Source organism: Engraulis encrasicolus, chromosome 16 (genome assembly GCF_034702125.1).
Source record: "Engraulis encrasicolus isolate BLACKSEA-1 chromosome 16, IST_EnEncr_1.0, whole genome shotgun sequence".
NCBI classification, from domain to species: Eukaryota; Metazoa; Chordata; class Actinopteri; order Clupeiformes; family Engraulidae; genus Engraulis; species Engraulis encrasicolus.
In genome coordinates this window covers 34,338,069-34,356,828 of record NC_085872.1, presented here as the reverse complement: position 1 = coordinate 34,356,828, position 18,760 = coordinate 34,338,069, and the positions used below count along the sequence as shown (strand labels likewise).

The following is an 18,760-nucleotide window of genomic DNA, read 5'->3' as shown; positions in this document are numbered from 1 at the left end:
GCTACTGCTGCTGCTACTGCTGCTGCTGCTGCTGCTGCTGCTACTGCTGCTGCTGCTGGGGAGCTTCATTATCATTCCTCGCCCATCTCAAGGCTGATGCAGCTGCCTCCCACTGTGTCTCTCTCCTATGTGCCATTTTAAAAAACTGAACTGAACTCTCATGTGACACTGCTCACACGACACATTTGCCATCCAGAAAGCGCTACACCTTAAAACACAGGTGCACAACCAAATTGTAATGCTCAAATAGTGAACATACAAACTGTGGCTCATATCAAATGGCTCCATCTGCAGTGTGCGTATCAATGCCAGTGAGTCCAGTGATTCATTCTTGATTTTAATGAATTGGCCTTTCAATTCAGTTCTCAGATTTCAAAGACAAAAACAAGTCTAAAAATATGAAGAGCTCTTAGTATTTAAATGAATGTAGATTTTTTCTTTCAATATGATGTAGTTATACATTTACTATTGTTGAAATGTTAAATGTTGCATGACTAATTCTAATTTAATTTGTCATTATAGCGATTTAAAATGTGTTAGATTTGTGTATGATAGACAAAAGTGACATAGTAAACACTTTGTGCTTTATGCTTGACTGTTGTATAGTTGAAATATCGGGTAAAAGCAATTTCTTCGTCAGGCCATATTTGTCTTCCATAACTGCTTTTGTCATCACATTTTAAGTTTTATTGCACTTGACACATCAGACCATGTCAAAAATGGTCATGTAATTGTTAGCCACTTAGATATGTTAATTTCCTGGTGATTGTAGATTGGTTTTGTTTGCATCCCACAACTTGACAATTTTAAGTATTGCGCTTCACGTGGTGATAACAGTAAAAGACATAGGGAGGCTTGAGTACAAATTCTGAATGAAGTTGCTACTGTTGCCTGTTTTCCACCACATAAATGTGTGAACTTGGAATAAGAATAGAATGCTCCATTAGAACACCTGCATAAAACTATACCCATGTTGGCCTCCAGGTGGCAGCATGGTACCTTGGATATACCTTGGAAAAAGGTCAAATGGTTTGAGAAGATTTGAGGACATCTTGAAGGAAATATGAATAAATAATACCGTAACTATGCCGAGCTTCCCAAAAAATAAACTAAACTGGTATTCCTATACCCTGAATGTACACTGTAGGCCTACATACTAAGAAAGGCATTTACAAATGACAAAACCCAAAGGCCATAAGCCTTTGGCAGAATAAGTTCTTAGCTATTAAGCATGAATACATTACAAAGACAGACAGATAACGTTACTGTAGACAGTTTCTTTATTCGGTTCAATTACAATGCAACAAAAACAAAGACAGAACACTAAAATATTCTCTCCATCCCAACTCACTGTAGATATGGAGCTGAAGACTGAAAATGTTTAGCCCATAATAAATATTTCTATAGTCTCTTCCATTTTGACAGAGTCCATTAAATGTCATCCACTACTACAGAACACTCCAAAATGGCTTCAGTCCATTTCAAAGCAACTCTGCTTGAGAAAGGTCCCTTGGTTTATGAAATATCTTTTTACAAAAATAGATTTGGCATTTAAGTTCAACTTCCATTTCTCTAAAGCACGTTGAGTGCACCAGTCTGTAAGTATGTTAAACCATGGAAGATACACAGTCAAGAAAAAAAAAATGAACAAAAAAAACTTTAAGTACAAAAAAAAAGAGAGACACCAACTTCAAAATTAGCAACATACATTCTGTCTACGTGCAATGTTACTCAAATCAGCTTTCCGGTCTTTCTTTCCCAAAAACGCGTTATGTAGTCCAAAGCAGTGTGTTCATTCAGATATGTATGCGGGGATGTGAACCACATCTCACATGAAACCCTGCTGTAAGATGGGTCATTTTAGCCACATACATACAAGCAGTGTGGGTTTGAGTCAGGTGGCCGTATAGTCCCAGGGACATCACATGTCAATTCAAGTGTAGTGTGTGGTCCTTCTAAAATTGTCTGCAGATGCCACAAATATGCTGCAAGATCAGCTACCATAGTAGGAAAGCTCCGAGCAGAAGCAGGGGGGAGGTAGAGAGAGCAGTGACAGAACGTGTGAACATCAAAGTGGTGGTTTGCTTGAAGAGTGGTGGAGACGGACAATGAGACTAAAAGGTACATTGAACTTCGGTTGTCATCTACAAAAAGTTCAAACCCTCTAAGTTTCCATTAGGCCAGGAAACAGAGGCCAAATATTGAGAAATGCAAGCGACCAGAACACTGTTACTGAAAAACTTGGGGACTCTCGGACATTAAAAAAAAAAAAAAACGTGAAAATATGTACATGAAAGTACATTGAAGTATGTACAAACAAAACAAGAAAATAAGCAAATCCAAAACGAATCAAAAACAAAACAAAGACAAAAAAAGATGCAACCAAAGAGCTGCCTGGGAAGAGACCGGCACAGGAACAGCATCACAATGTTGTGCCCATCCGATTCAGAAACTCTTCTTCCTCCACGGACACATATGCAACATGCACATGCTCAGGCGTGTGCCGCCAGTTCCTGGCCAATGAAGCGGCGCAAACGTTCCAAGTACTGGCTGTACAGCTCAATGTCGTTGTGGCCGGCTCCTTCAACCCACAGCGGCTCCACTGCCTTTGGGCAGCGCTCGAACAGGGCTAGGCCGTGGGAGAAGTCGATCACCTCGTCCTCGGTGCCATGAATGATCAAGACTGGAGAGGTGATTTTGGACACCTTCTCTATGCTGTTGGTATGAAGGGCAAGACAGCCAACATTAGTCACTGAAACACTGGGTGCGTTCCAATATGCGACCTTGCGTCCTCCAGTCAGAGATTCTTTAAGTATATAGAGATATGCCAATGTAATAGGTTGCTATGGGCACCTAACATGACCAGGTTCCGGTCTGCCTAAAGGGGCGTGTCATAATACTCCTAGCATTGAATAGAACACTCCTTAGGTCTTCCTAGGTCTGCCTAAAGGGGGATTTCCCCCCCTCCCCCTTGCAATAATAGAACCCAGAAACAATGGGCCAATGGAACCTCTCTCTCTCTACTCTCTCTGCTCCAGTTGTGCTTGTGGCCTCGTACCAGGAAGTGATACGTCGTGATGACATCACTGATAACAGCATTATATTTCAATATCTTGCAAAAGCTCAATTGTAAACTCATTTTCTGATTTGCAAACTGTATGGTGAATGAAGAATAGTTCCCCAAAAATTGTTGTGGCTAGGCTGACAGCGGGGAAACTTAATTGTTTTCTCCATGGAGGCGGGGCATCAGCAAAACGTGAGGCCACAAGCACAAGTGGAGGAAGCAAGGTCGCATATTGGAATGCACCCACTGCCGTTTGTCCTTGTACAGACATGAAAACCCGGCAGGCACTGTGTTCTAGTGGTGAAGCACAATTTTCTAATGTAACACTACGTACAGTGCCCTCCATAATTATTGGCACCCCTGGTTGAGATGTGTTTTTTAGCTTCCAATTATTATTATTTTTTTCTAAATAATATGGGACCTTAATGGAAAAAAAGAGAAAAATCCAACCTTCAATACAAGTGCATTTATTCAGTAGGGAAAAAATCCCACATAAAGAAATAATTATTTGACATCAAATAATGTGTTTCACAATTATTAGCACCCCTGGTGTTAATATTTTGTACAACCCCCTTTTGCCAACAAAACAGCACCTAATCTTCTCCTATAATGTTTCACAAGATGGGAAAAGACAGAAAGAGGGATCTTTAGCCATTCCTCTTTGCAGAATCTCTCTAAATCATCCAGAGACCTGGGTCCTCTCCTCTGTACTCTCCTCTTCAGTTCACCCCACAGGTTCTCAATGGGGTTGAGGTCTGGGGACTGAGATGGCCATGGGAGGAGCTTGATTTTGTGTCTGGTGAACCATTTCTGTGTAGATTTGGCCATATGTTTAGGGTCATTGTCTTGCTGAAAGACCCAGTGACGACCCATCTTCAGCTTTTGGGCAGAGGGCAACAGATTTTGATTTAAAATGTCCTGGTATTTCAAAGCATTCATGATGCCATGCACTCTAAAAAGGTTCCCAGGGCCTTTGGAAGCGAAACAGCCCCACAGCATCACTGACCCACCCCCATACTTCACAGTGGGTATGAGGTGCTTTTCAGCATGCGCATCTTTCGTGGCACGCCAGACCCACTTAGAGTGTTTGTTGCCAAAAAGCTCAATCTTGGTCTCATCTGACCAAAGCACACGGTCCCAGTTGAGGCCCCAATACCGCTTGGCGAACTCCAGACATTTGCGTTTATGATTGTGAGTGAGGAAAGGTTTTCTCCGTGCATGCCTTCCAAACAACTTGTTGGTGTGTAGACAGCGCCTGATGGTTGATTTGGAGACTTTGTGACCCCAGGATGCTACCATTTGTTGTAATTCTGTAACAGTGAGCTTTGGAGATCTTTTGATTTCTCTTACCATCCTCCTCACTGTGCGTGGTGGCAAAAGAAACTTGGGTCCTCGTCTAGGCTTGTTTACCACTGTTCCAGTGTTTTGAACTTCATAATTATTCATCTCACAGTGGATATGGGCAGCTGCAGTTGAGTGGCAATCTTCTTGTAGCCTCTGCCTGACCTGTGAAGGTTGACGCACATCTGCCTCACTTGTATGCTGTGTTCCTTTGTCTTTCCCATGTTTAAGAGTGGATAAGAGAAATGTCCTCGGTGTCACGTCATATTTATACCCCAGGGAAACAGGAAGTGATGAATTACTAATTAAATGTTCCTACATACTCTGGTAAACTTTGTAAACTACTGTAGAAATGACAGAAATGCTTCAATTATATTTATTTCCTGGGAATTGTTAAGGGTGCCAATAATTGTGGAACAGGTGATTTAATGAAAAATAATTATTTTTCAGTCAGGGATTTTTTTATTTTCTTACAATTCATTTGAGTTGAAGGCTACATTTTCCAACAATTTTCAGTGTGACAGTATTCTTCTGCAATAAACACTGAATTTATTTTAAGGCTTTTAACACATCTCAACCAGGGGTGCCAATAATTATGGAGGGCATTGTATCTACTATCCGCAACCAATACACGTAGCTTTACAAACATGCATACACCAAACATTCTGAATGCAAGATATGGGGGGGGGTTGAAAAAAGAGCATGTTACTTACTTTGGGAAGGCATCAAAACAGTAGGTCTTCTTGGTGTCTGGGAAGGCGACCCTCATACCAGAGGTCAGTGGGGAGTGCAGGACTACAGCGGCACACTCATATCGTGAAGCCAGATCCACAGTAGGAACGGTACCGATGCTCTGGCCATACAGAATGATGTTCTCAGGACTAATTCCATACCTGTCGGGAAATGTGTTAAATGGTGTTAATGATTTTTTTTTCTTCAGTTTCACATGTTTTTTTTTCTAAGCGTAACATTCATTTAGTGACCACGACAGACAAACTTGCTGTATAACAAACCATCTCTCGAGAATGTAACAGTTGACTTAAACGAAAAGATCTGCGTTCAAGAACATCCACTACCATGCAAGTAGTACTGAGATCCAATGTCTATCCATATGGCTTCCTACCAGCTATAACCATAACATTATACCCCAGCCATACCCATGTACAGATACTTTCCACAATTGATTTCCATTATTCCAGAGTATAGCGTCATAGCCCATATTTTAACCCATTTTGACCGGGAGACGCATCACTGTGGTTTTGCCTTTCATGCCAGCTGCCGCATCTATGTGTATTTACCATTAACGGCAGGAGTGACGCTCATGAGGTTTTCAACAATGGCGGCATTTTAAAAGTACATGGGAAATGTGTTGTCTGATGCCTGAAATACACATTGGGGACGCAAAAGGGTGTGTGTGACTAACAAAATGTTTCGTAGTTGTTCTGAATACATAGCCTACAGTACACAAATATTTTTTTTCATTTGACTGTGCAGTTCTCTCACAGTTAGAGTATGACAGAAAAAAACGACATTAGTGATCATAAGTGACGGAAGCGATATTAAAGACATTGATTCAGATTTGATTGGAAATAAGGATGACGTTGAGATAGATACATCTGACGATCCCAGACATAGAGGTCAGTGGATTCAAGCGATGTTTGGAGATGAGCAGGAAGACTTACTGAATTTGTCGGCTTCTGAGACAAATGGACAAGAGTAAACCTTTGCCCTTGGGCTTAGACGCCATACTAAAGAAAGCCTAAGTCATCTTTTTACACATTTATTTCATCTTTCTATGTGCTACAGAGACTAAGAGATGAAGGTGTAAGTAAGCACCAAAGAGGCTTGAGACAAGAGGGTGTACTGACGTCATAACAGGGTAGTACGGAATGATGGTGAGGGGAGTACAATTCTTCTTCTACGGTCAGTATTGGAAGCATGGTTAAGTGCAATGCCACTTCCGCGAGGGTCGGAGTGTGGAACAGGTCATACTCATGAACGGCCATCCGGGTACTTTGCTCCTAAATGTGCGTTACGCCCCTTTATGGGTGAAAACAAACCAAATGTCTCATCAACTTACATGCTACATTGGCTTGTCTAAATGAAGACAGTCCATGCTTCAGCCACGGCTGTTTGGCCATATTATTTGAACTTCCGGCAACACAACACGTTTTCGGCATGTTGCGCGTGAACAACGCTAGTCTACAGGTCCGTATATTTCGTTTATTAAACCCCAACATCACCAATTGACTTGCATGTGTTGTTTTCCCCCACAAATGGGCGTAACGCACATGGAAAACGTCACGCCGTTCATGAGTATAGGACAGCGTGAATGTTTGTCAGCTGTCCTTAATTACCCCCAGCAATTACTGCTGACCAACAGCTGCAGTTAATTTGGCCACACACTGAACACTGACAACCGGATATCCTCTTTCGGATTTTGCGGAGTACGGAAATGTTTGTCGCACCCACTGACCATGCGCAAGGGAGTTAATTTTCCATCCACTCGTGTCCTCAGGCCACGCCTCCGTACTACACCGTGGCCAATACATTTACCCCCGAGAGATTGTTCATCTGTGTCAACTTTCTTTGGTAAGCACTGACAGTTATGTTCCAATTTCCTGAAAATCATCAATGCTCAGGTTTTAGGAGCCTGTATACTTAATGTCACATAGGCAAAAAAATGCCCTTTTTAGCAGGTGTTTTTGGGTCACAATGGGTAAAACTATGCCAAGTATAGCTACCTTACCAGCTCAAAACAAACCATCAAAACAGGATTTCAAAAAATTATTATTACTGTGATGAAATCACCACTTTCTTCAGAAAGAAAAGAAAGAAATTCGAATAACATCAAAACAAATCAAAATATGGTACTTTCTAAACTACATATCAACGCTAAATACTTGGTGCCTTAATCACAGCCATGAAGCGTCATAACATTAAGGCCAATGACTTTACAGTGGCATTACATAGGAGTTATGAAAGTCCAGATATCCGTGATGCTTGCCGTCAGCTCTATTTTGTGTTGGGGTAGGGTGACCCTCATTTCCCTCTTGATTATACCCCATAAATGACATACCAGTATTTGGTGTTATGGACAATCTAACTCATCAGGGCCCTGTTTCTCGAAACCATCGTTGCTAGCCAGTTGGCAACTTAGTAGGTTGTCAATGGGAAATTGCATTGCAACCAAGTAAGTTGCTAACTTAGTTAGCAACGACACTTGAGAGACGCACTCCAGATCTAAAACCTAATTGAGAATCAATAGGGCATTATCAAGAGAAATTTGAGGGACAATAGACTCAAAAATTAAGAGAAGTGAAGATTAGAGAAGAGAAGAGAAGATTAAGTTTCATAACTCCCATGAAATACAACAGGAAATCAACCACAGTCAAGTTTTAAGCATTGAACCAGGTTTGGTTAAGTGAATGGTTATTGACTTATATACAGTATTTATTTTTTTGATTCATGAATAAACAAAAAAATACATGAAACAGCTCACAATGTGGGAAAAGCAACTATAATCTATTAAAGTTTAACTTATTTGAAGGAATTATGGAAATAAATACCCTGACAAGCCAAATTAAAGTTGAGAATAAATGTGCCTGTGCCTATTGGTCAATGCTTTGTCGTCACTCCCTCAGAACCCTGTCCGCTTTGCATCCAAAGACTCAAAACAAATAAAAAGAATTATCCTGCGTTGTGATTGGTCTGCCAGATTCAGGGCATTGGAGCATTGTCCGAGGCTAGACCCACACACAGGCAAAAATAATTTTGCCTGCTGGCGGGTGGGGCTAGTTGTTTACTAGGCTTGGAAATAATTACACTTTTCCAAGACATTCTATTTTTTGTCCAAAACAACCCAACTGTCCCAAAACCACCAGTGTATTAACAGGTTTGCTTGATTATTACCAGTAATTAACTTGAAGGTCACATCTGAAAAGCAACACCTGACTTGATGTTCTTCCTGGCCATCATGCAGCCACAGCAGTGAAAATCGACATAGTGGCCTCCATCCTTAGGTGCTCGTGGTCAAATCTAAAAGATGCCAGTGACCCAATTCCTTATGTCCTGTTGTGATTACTCCATGGCATGTGTGTATTGTGATGATAATGGTCATATAAGAAAAAATGTTATACAAATGTACCTGGTCCGTAGTGCATGCCAGGCTGCATCAATGTCTGCATACAAATTCTTCTCTGATGGCTTTCCTGTGCTGACGCCATAGCCAGAGTAGTCATAAGAGAAAATATTGCAGTTGATGCGAGTGCCCAGCCCGATGTAAAAGCTGCTCATCTGACCCAAATCCACAGCATTTCCATGAGAGAACAGGACTGTATATCTGTCGACCAGAGAGTGTGCATTAAGAACACCACAATACACCGCATACAACTAGTGTATATTCTACAAGACAAGAACGCTATTATTTTTCATTTTTCATTTCAAGTTATTTCTCCATTAGACCGGTGTCATGCTCACAAGCGACAGAAAACGACTTACTTCATAGACTGCCCCCCCTGTAACTCTGGACTACAGAGATAGCTATACCAAAGTCACTGTACATACACCTGGCACCCTCGACTATCACCCCATACATTTTGGCAAGTATTGCACGTTGCAATCCTGACTTACAGGGGACAGTCACATTCTGGCAACGCCTTGTTACAAAGCGGTTGCAAGAATATGACTGCCCCCTATGAATCAGGATTGAAAAGGGCAATACTCACGAAAATTTCTGGGGTGACAGTGGAGGGTGCCAGGTATATGTACAGTGAATTTGATGCAGCTGACCCTCTGTAGTCCAGAGTTACAGGGGGGCAGTCTATGAAGTCAGTAGTTTTCTGGCAGGGAGTCGCTTTTGAGGACGACACCGGATTTTTGGTGCCGCGTGTCATGTCTCACCTGGCCGAGGGAGCGCAGCGGATGTACATGCAGCCAACTTTGTTCCCTCTGCTGGATCGTGTCAAAAACACTTCAGTGCCATCCAGTTCACGCTGGGAGTATTGGAACTCGGCGCGTTCGCTCAGCTGCAGCTTCCACCTACTTTCAGCCCCACTTCGATCTCCACCTCCTCCCCCGACACCTAGTCGTGAGCGAAGTCCAGATGCCCCCAGACTAGACGGCACAGGCTGCCCCGAATCTGCATCTGGCAAAAGCTCGTAAGTGGGTTCAGGGGGCAAAAATGCCAACTTGGCTGCGATACGACTGGGACATGGTGGACAGCAGAAGAGGCTGCAGAGTTCTCCAACAGACAAACCGTTCATCTTCTCTGACCAAACGAAACCTTTAACTAATGAGAGAAAAAAATGGGTTAGAGGTCATGGTTAATACACTACACTCGGCCGATCTCACTTACATGCTAGATACATGTATGATTTAGTCTGCAGCATCACTTGTCAGAGCCATTGAACAACCAAACACTGCTGAGTGAGCATGGCCGCTATTTCGATGTTTAATTTCTATCAGTTGCAAACAACACAGCCTACATGTCGTGCCTTGTAAGTAATGGCTAAAGGAGACGACATTTACAAATGCTGTGGTACATATAGCCTACGTTGCAACATTTGACAGTCAAGTCAATTGACACAGGTCATGTGAATGGGCACGAGTTGTCACAACGGAGGCAAATGTTTTTAAGGCTTATTTTGGTGTAAGTGAAGAAGTGTTGACATCCTGACGTTTCGAAGTCGGTCAACGATACAACATTAAGCAGTGATCAGCAATATCGTGACACGACGGATTATCGGGAATTATTGATGTAGCTCGAGATTTGACACTAGGATGTTTCAAAAGTTTGATAAGCACATTTGCTGTCACTCTTTCGTCAACAAAAACACAACTCTTAGCTTGGTTGGTTAGCATACGTTTGCTAAGCTATCCAGCCAAAAAGCGGTGACTGTAATGTGATAATAGCTAACCTTCAAGACACCTAATGTTAGCTACCATTCTTATGAATTGCTTACTCACCACAATAGTCTATGTGATGTTCTTCTAGACATCAAAATGCTGAAACATACTCGGGACAACAGTTCTGAGACTTGGATTCATGCTTATTTATGACCGTTCTTCACCGGGGGTTCGACTCTTTGGTATGGGCGTTTGTAAGCTAACGAGATAGCTAGTTTTGCTTTTTATAGCTTAGCAAGCAAACCGGACGCTTGTAGTTTTTACTGTTAGCATTTCGACACTTCCTGGTTCGCAAGGGAAAATCTCTATGGAAAATAAACGGTGTTTTCAAAGTTAAATACAAAGTGGTTGGATAAACACTTTCAATTGTACACGAGCGCAGTCTATTTACTTGGTTAAAATGTAGTTGTATGCCTCTCATTGATGATTACGTCTGGAAAATCAATGATGTGGCTACTGGCTAAGTGATGACTACGCTGCGTCACTTGCCTGCAGCATCATGTGGTACAAGAGAGTCGTACCCATGGTAACAGAATACAACATCCTTTTATTTTGTTACATTGTACCCTAAAAATTCCAGGGCAGAAACAATCTCTGCTTAGCGTTATGGTAGGGATACAACAAACAGAATGGGCAGCGATTATGTTTTTGACCCACTGCGTTTACTTTGCACTTTTATTTAATTCCGAATTGTGAAGTGTTTACATTATTTTTTTCTAAGCGGAATTAAGTTTAATTTACCAATTAAATGTGTAGGCCTAAACGAGGCCAATGTAGGCTAGCCTATCGGTGTTTTGAAAAGTCCACGCAGATGTAGGCCTACCACGTGCAGGCGCGCAACTGCGTTTTTTGTTATGCCTAGCCTATTGTTGTTTTTGTAGTTTTTCATAAGCTACAACAGTTGTTTAAAACAATTATCGACAAATAGGCCTAATTAATAGGCTAATATTGGATTGCCTATTAAAATGAGGTAATAATAATGATAATAATAATAATACAATAATAATAACAATAAGAAGAAGATAAGAAGAAGAAGAAGAAGAAGAAGACAACAAGAAGAAGAATAGTGTTTAACATCAGACAGAGTAAGTTAGCCTATAGTGTGATACGACCAAAACTGTAGCATGATAGGCTTGGCCTACTACTTAAGTAGCCTGGTTAGAATCATTATAACAGCAAGCAAAGAAAGAAAGAAACACACACACACACACACACACACACACACACACACACACACACACACACACACACACACACACACACACACACACGTGTTAAATATTTGGGTTTTTAAAATCTGGTTTGTAATAGGGTCGAAGAAGAAATTTTAAACTAGACAAATGTGGCATGAATTAGGCCTACAATACTGCCGGTGTTACCACGAAATGTCCTTTTTGTGTTTACAACATTAACAAAATTATTCAACTTATTAGTCACACACACACCTTTTGTTCTTACTACATCCTTGCAGTTATAACATCCTTACAATGTGAAACATGTACATACAATCTCCTGGTAGTTAGTCAAGTTAATAGTACATTGCAGATGGCGAAAATGTCCTGTACGCCCACCTGAAGAAGCAAAACAACCTTTAAGCACAGCTAAGCTCCACCATGCTAACAGCAAGGTGTTCTTTTTCGAATACGCCTTCTTCCTTCAAATACTGTTGATCCATAGAACCAAAGAGTTACAGTTTAGTTTCGGATCTGTAGATCTACCTCAAAACTTTTTGGGTTTATCCATATCCTTTTTGACATGCTAGAGTTGACCACTTCTTGTCCTTTGGAGGATGCAGGGGGGTGCACCTGGGAATTATGGCATGGAGGCGGTCATATTGCAGTACATGTCTTGCAAAAAGCAAAAAGCTTTTCACAGTTTCTCAGCAGCCACGTGGGGCTTCTTCTCCACTTTTTGCTTAGGGTACTGGATAGATCCATCACCATCCTCTTTCTAGGTCGTGTTTCAACCTTTAGCTTTGAACTTGTGAATAACGCTTCCCACTTATACAAGTCAGAACGGGTGTTGCGCCAGTAACTCCAGCCCTAATGCGTGGGTTAATTCCCAAGTGATAATCCACAGCAGTAGTGGAAATCGCACACCGATAGACGATGCAATAATTTCTTTATTGCTTTACATATAAAAATGATGCAGAATAACTCTATTTTGAGGCAGTGTCTTGGTTACAACCTCAAACTTCTACAGTATGTGCCTGTACAACAATTTAATTTACAAATATACAACAGTAGGCCATAGGGCTGCACGATTACGGAAAAAAGTCACGATTATTTTGGTCAAAATCATAATCACGATTACTAATCACGATTATTGATTTTTGCAGATTTTTTTGAAAATTATAACAAGATGAAATATAACCAAAAATGAATTGCATACGGGATGAGCAAAATAAAATGAATTGTAATAATTATGTAAAGGCAATAGCATGAAACTTAAGTGGACAGATTTCTGGCCAGAAACACCAGCCTGTCAGAATGTTCTGGCTTCAAGGACGCTCTCAAAAGTAGGTCACTATTGCCACGATTAAATCACGATTAAGATCATGAGTTCGATTTCACCATTTTATCACGATTTTGATTATTTTTCGATTAATTGTGCAGCCCTAGTAGGCCAAATGGATTCACAGTGAGTTGCTCCCTAACGTCACAGGCTGGTATCATAGAAGTATGATTGACTTGGAGTTGCATTGCATTGTTTTGGTGTTCATATGCAGTGAACATACATACATACATACATACATACATACATACATACATACATACATACATACATACATACATACATACATACAGTACATAGTACATACATTGTACATACAGGGTAGTCATGGGTAAGCGGTTAGGCCATCAGGCTTGTAGCCCAAAGGTTGCAAGTTCGACTCCCGACCCGCCAGGTTGGTGAGGGGAGTAATGCTCTCTTCAGTTTAAGGGTAATACTGGCCAGTTATGCTGTGTTGGGCCAAGATAGGTCTAAAGGAAGCCATATTTACTGCCAATTCCCTCTAGTTTTTGGTATTTCTGAAGCTATCTGAATTAGAGGTGAAAGAGTGGGCAAACTTCATTGTTTTATTACCTGGCCAGTGAATCATATAAAAGGACTCTTGATTAAAAGCCCACCTCTGGCTATGCATACCTACATGTGGTGCACTGATAGGTTAGGCCCCCAAGGATCCACTGGTCTGGTGCTGCTCAAGGACCCATTTCTCCTACATTTCTTCTTCTCTTCCCACATACTTGCCATTTCTTTGGATTTCCACCAATGAGCTAAAGTCACTTTAATTATTAAAGTGTATTGTACTACAAATCATGCAAAATCAGGTCAACTATTCCCTACAAAGCCAAAAGGCAGTATCAATTTTGTCAAAACACACCATTGTGTTTGTGTAACCGAAGTGTTCCCGTGCAGTCCATCCCCCTCGGGGCCACGAACTCGCCACCTCCTAGTCAACACATCGGTTCAGGTATGGGAGTCACAGCACGATATCGCTGAGTTAAAGGACCAGTCCGATAGCCCAACGCTACCGATACTGTATGAGACATCAGGAGGGAGGTTTACTAACATTCCATGCCACACTCTGCTAGTTGGCCTCCGTTACACTTGTTCATGTGTGAAAGATACACAAATACCGGTACATAAAATGCATAAAATCACTATCATATAGTAGGCCTACTCATATCACTCTAACAACATAAGTGGACATGGCAACTTACCGGTAGTTTTTTTCTGATTGATACTGATTCTACTTTGCCCTACATACTGCCTGTGAACGGCAACGTGCAATGGTCACTTATCCACATCTGATGTCCCTGGACTCCAAGTCTGCATATGACGTTGTGACTAATGAGGCAATTAACTCCTTACCACATGTTACACACAGATAAGGCCTCTTTATTTTCAGTAGTTTGCATGTATCTGTTTGTTGAAACCAGCTAGGATATCTTTATGGCACCCTTCCATCTGACAGTATCAAATACATAGTCTCTTTATTTCTCACAAAAGGTGTATTCTTTATGTTTAGCCACCCCTTGATGCTTTTATACACAGCTTTTATTGGTGTGCATCCAATTGGAATTAGTATACCCTTTCAGAATATATCCTTCTTGTAAATACTTCCAATTGATTAGGAAATGTTAATAGAAGCTCTCAAAAATCATTGAAATTTCAATTGGAATTTCAACTGCTAGACCAAGAGAACACACGCTCTATGAATGAAATGCAAGAGAGGAAAGTGCTATGAGAAATGTTATGTGAAAATTATATATTTGAAGAGTTCAGATGCAAAACCCCCTATGTGCCTTTTCAAAAAATAATCTTAATTCATTTTTATTTAATACAAAACTATCAAAATTGGATATTTTTTAATCTTATTTGTGTAATATAACTATTTATATGTATAATCAAGTACATAAATGTAAACCAAACCAACAGCAGGGTTCTCTAAAAATATAGAAGTGCAGGTCTTCAGAAATGGAGTTAGGGGGTTTTGCATCTGAACTCTTCAATTATATATGCATCCATACATAATAATAATAATAATCATAATCATAATAATAATCATAATAATAATAATAATCATAATATTTATTTCTTAAAGTGCAGTATCACCATACAATATGGTCTCAAAACACTGTAAAAAATAAAAAATAAAATAAAATAATGAATTAACTGTAAAAGATAATAAAAGACAATGATGAGGAAAATAAAAATGATGGGGAAATAATCAACAAGTAGGCTATGGTAATTTAAACAAGTTTAATACAAAAAAAAGTATGGGTGAAAAAGAAACAAAGAACAAAAAAAGAATAGAAATAGGAGCCTAAGACAAAATTATTAACAAAAGACCAATGCATTGCAGAGCCTATCAAAATGGGGTGAAAACAAAAATGTTTTTAATCTGGATTTAAAGATCCCAATAGAGCCTGTCTGCCTAACATTAAGATGAAGATTGTTGCATAATGTGGGTACGCGGAAGGCAAAAGCCCTGTGGCCAGCTGACTTCTTCCGCACCACAGGGATAGACAGGAGTCCAGCATGCATGGACCGCGGGGACCGAGCTGGAATGTAGGGTGTGAGCAGCTCGGACAAATAAGTGCGCTAGGCTGTGTAGGGCTTTGTACGTGAGCAGCAAGATTTTAAAGTCTGCTCTTAAGTGAACAGGCAACCAATGGAGAGAGGCTAGGAATGGTGAAATATGTTCAAATTTCTTGGTCCTTGTTAATACCCTTGCTGCAGCATTTTGCACTAGCTGAAGCCTACTTGTAGTGCTAGATGGAAGGCCAGAAAATGTTGAATTGCAGTAGTCCAATCTAGATGTAACAAATGCATGAATTAGTGTTTCAGCATCACAACATACTGTAGGTCTAAATTTTTCAATGTTGGATAGATGATAAAAGGCTTAGGACTATATTGTTACTGTCTTGATAGGGCTGAAAAGTTAGGTTTGCATCAAAGAGGACGCCAATGTTTTTAACAACTTTGTTCTCAATGATGGTGCAGTTCTCAAAGGTTAGAGACAGATGCTCAGGAAGATAGTTACATTTAAGTGGTCTTACAGTGAGGAGCTCTGTTTTGTCAGCATTAAGCATGAGGAAATTCAAACACATCTATTTCTTGATTTCTGACACACATGCTTGTAACTTGAGGAAGTGCATCTGAGTTTTGCAGAACAGGGACATACAATGGAGTATCATCTGTATAACAATCAAAGCTGATACCACATTTTCTGATAATTTCACCCAAGCGTATCATATAGATAGAGAACAGCATAGGGCCAAGAACTGACCCTTGGGGTACACCACACCTAACCAAATTTAAGACAGAATTATCATTGTTAATGACCACACACTGGGTCCCATTTGACAAGTACGACTGAAACCAGGAGAGGGCAGCACCTTGGAGGCCAATATGTGTCAGGCGGCTTAAGAGTACAGTGAGATCAATAGTGTCAAACGCTGCACTTAAATGAAGAAGGAGAAGAATGCTTGGCCAGAGTCATTTGCAAGTAACAGGTCATTTGTGACTCTGATCAGGGCAGATTCTGTGGAATGCCCAGATCGAAAGCCAGACTGAAATTCATCAAAAAGGTTGTTTTGGGTCAGATGTGAGGTGAGTTGATCTTCAACTATCCGTTCAAGAACCTTGGACATAAAAGGAAGATTGGACACTGGTCTATAATTTTGCAGCCTTTGTGGGTCTAAATGTGGCTTTTTAAGTAATGGCTGCTTGATAACTGTTGACTTGAAGGTGGCTGGAACAGTGCCCGTTGAGAGATATATATTGATAATGGAGAGAAAGGAGCTAGATAAGATGGGAACACTTTTTTAACAGACTAGATGGTAGTGGATCCAACTGACAGGTTGTAGGTTTTGAGGCACTGACAATAGCCTACTTCAAGTGCTACTGCAGAGATGGGTGTGAATTGTGTTCATTATCGATATATTTATAGAAATATGAGCATGGACATTTTTCAAGTAGCTTCACACTGCAGATGGGGTCGCAGCCGGCCTAGTCAGTTTGCTGAAATTACTCAAATCATAACAACAATGCTGACTGTATCAAGAGCCTTAAGTAACAGATTAAGACAGCCATTGCAATTTTGGGGAGTGTAAGTTTATAACATAGGCTCTGTGCTAAGGGGTTACAGGAGAAAATAAAATCAAGCGAGAAAATCAAATCAAACGAGATGCCCATCTCAACAGGCCATCCTCTAATAAAGAAATTTGAAATTTGAAAAAAAAAAAAAAAGAAGTATAGTGATGATCAGAAAGGCTTTATTATGACACTGAGCGCAGCCTATATCTGACCCCAAATTAGTCCAATATCTCGCAAGATGCCAATCCCCCAAAACACTTTTGGTCCTGAAAAAGGAGTCAAGCCAAAGCCAACCAGTTACCATTTCCCTCCCACTGACAGGGTTAGTATTCTGTTCATTTTCCGTCTTGATTTTGTTAATCCACTACAGGAATTAAATGTCTCTTCCGATTCCGCTCAGTGCTATTTGATTAGTCTTGTTTTAGTCAACATGACAATGAAACAAACACAGAGGTGACCATTCACACACAGAGATCCATTTGCACGACGGGGGCCGTGTTCTAAGTTGAACATAGGCCTATTTATGACAGGTAGGCTGTGGTGCCTTTGTTTGCAAATGGGGCCTGATTATATTCACCTAACACTTTAACCTTTTTTGTTGAAGCCGGTCTTAAGGTTTTTTAAATCAATTTAGCTGCATTGAACAAATTAATCCTACTAACCCCAACTCCGATGAAGTTGGGACGTTTGGTAAACAGTGAATAAAATCAAAATGCTATCATTTTCAAAACACTCAATCTATTCATTAGATGGAGAATAGTGAAAAGACAACATATTAAGTGTTAAAATCGAGAAAAAATATTGTTTTGGGGGACATATGTACTCATTTCTAATTTGATAAATCCAACACGTCTCAAAAGAGTTGGGACGGGGACAATAAATGGCAGCAAATGTCGAGGAAGACTAAAAACAAAACAAAAGACAACACTTAACAGTTAAATACATTAACCGATGAGATGATTTTATATAAAAAACAGTGTTAATTCCTATCTTGGACATGATTTCACCAGCTTAAATGGTGGGTGTATTCCTTGTCATGTTTTGCAATGTTTTCCTTTCTGTAGTGCTTACAGTGTGACAGGTCTTGACCAAAAACCCACCATTTTATCACATGCTGGTCCTTATGATGGAGCCAAACTGTTAAAACATAGTAGAGAATGCAATTTGACCTTACTATGTGGCAGTAATCGAAGATCTCCCTTCAAAATATAATGCATGAGTGGCTTTTCATGCTGTTTAAAACCCATTTATACCATTCAGCACTGTATTTGACTCTACAGATGAGTGAGAACATCTTAACCAATGCACTACTGCATCCGCATGCCATCATGGAGGCTGACTTTTGAAGCTAGCACTAACACAAGTTGGATGGTCCATTTTCACTGTAGCACAGGATGTGCAATGCTCTATTATTGTCAAAAAGAATGGACTTCTACAACTTCTGCTGACTTCTGTAAGCAAAGGACAGTTTCTCATGTCTTCTGGGTCTATTTCAAGTGAGCTCAGGTGCTTAGGAGAATGTTAAACCCCTGTGTCATTTTCATGCATTAAGCATTCTTAATATGGTCAATTTTCAATAGCTCTAGCACTCCAGGAATTAGAGTGAGACTACAGCCAATATATATTTCATGATGTCATGAACCTATACAATGATTTTATTAACAAAAATATGTCTTATATACACTCAATCGTGGTAAATCAAAGGGAATTCAAAAATGTATGTAATAACTATGGTAATTATTCCCTTTGCATCTTTAATTCTGAGTGACGCAGCCTCTCTGTGATGATCTTATACCTGGACACCTATATTGTCCGTCAGTACAATTCATTTTGAAATGTTCT

General features: G+C 40.3%; 2 protein-coding genes across 2 annotated transcripts in view; one reads left to right on the top strand and one right to left on the bottom strand.

Annotated features, from left to right (window-relative positions):
- Positions 1-1,257: 1,257 nt before the first annotated feature.
- abhd17aa (abhydrolase domain containing 17A, depalmitoylase a) lies at positions 1,258-10,692 on the bottom strand. The gene is made up of 5 exons (XM_063219458.1): positions 10,373-10,692; positions 9,308-9,695; positions 8,553-8,747; positions 5,119-5,298; positions 1,258-2,715 (listed from the first exon to the last, which is right to left on the bottom strand). Exons 2-5 carry the CDS (start codon positions 9,667-9,669, stop codon positions 2,493-2,495), a joined length of 960 nt encoding a protein of 319 aa, XP_063075528.1. The 5' UTR covers positions 9,670-9,695; positions 10,373-10,692; the 3' UTR covers positions 1,258-2,492.
- A 195-nt stretch (positions 10,693-10,887) lies between these two features.
- Positions 10,888-18,760, top strand: part of sema6ba (sema domain, transmembrane domain (TM), and cytoplasmic domain, (semaphorin) 6Ba) — a 95,752-nt gene continuing 87,879 nt past the window's right edge. The window contains exon 1 of the mRNA XM_063220428.1: positions 10,888-11,397. The gene's annotated coding sequence lies outside the window, so the exon portion shown is untranslated. The remainder of the gene's footprint in view (positions 11,398-18,760) is intronic.

Bases quoted from the DNA above. Each gene is read 5' to 3' on its own strand.
- abhd17aa (XM_063219458.1), bottom strand. From the start codon at position 9,669: ATGAACGGTTTGTCTGTTGGAGAACTCTGCAGCCTCTTCTGCTGTCCA. The intron at 5,299-8,552 runs GTACATTTGTAT...ATTTCCCGACAG, and splicing joins TGGCATGCACTACGGACCAG to GTATGGAATTAGTCCTGAGA. The intron at 2,716-5,118 runs GTAAGTAACATG...TCATACCAACAG, and splicing joins TGTTTTGATGCCTTCCCAAA to CATAGAGAAGGTGTCCAAAA.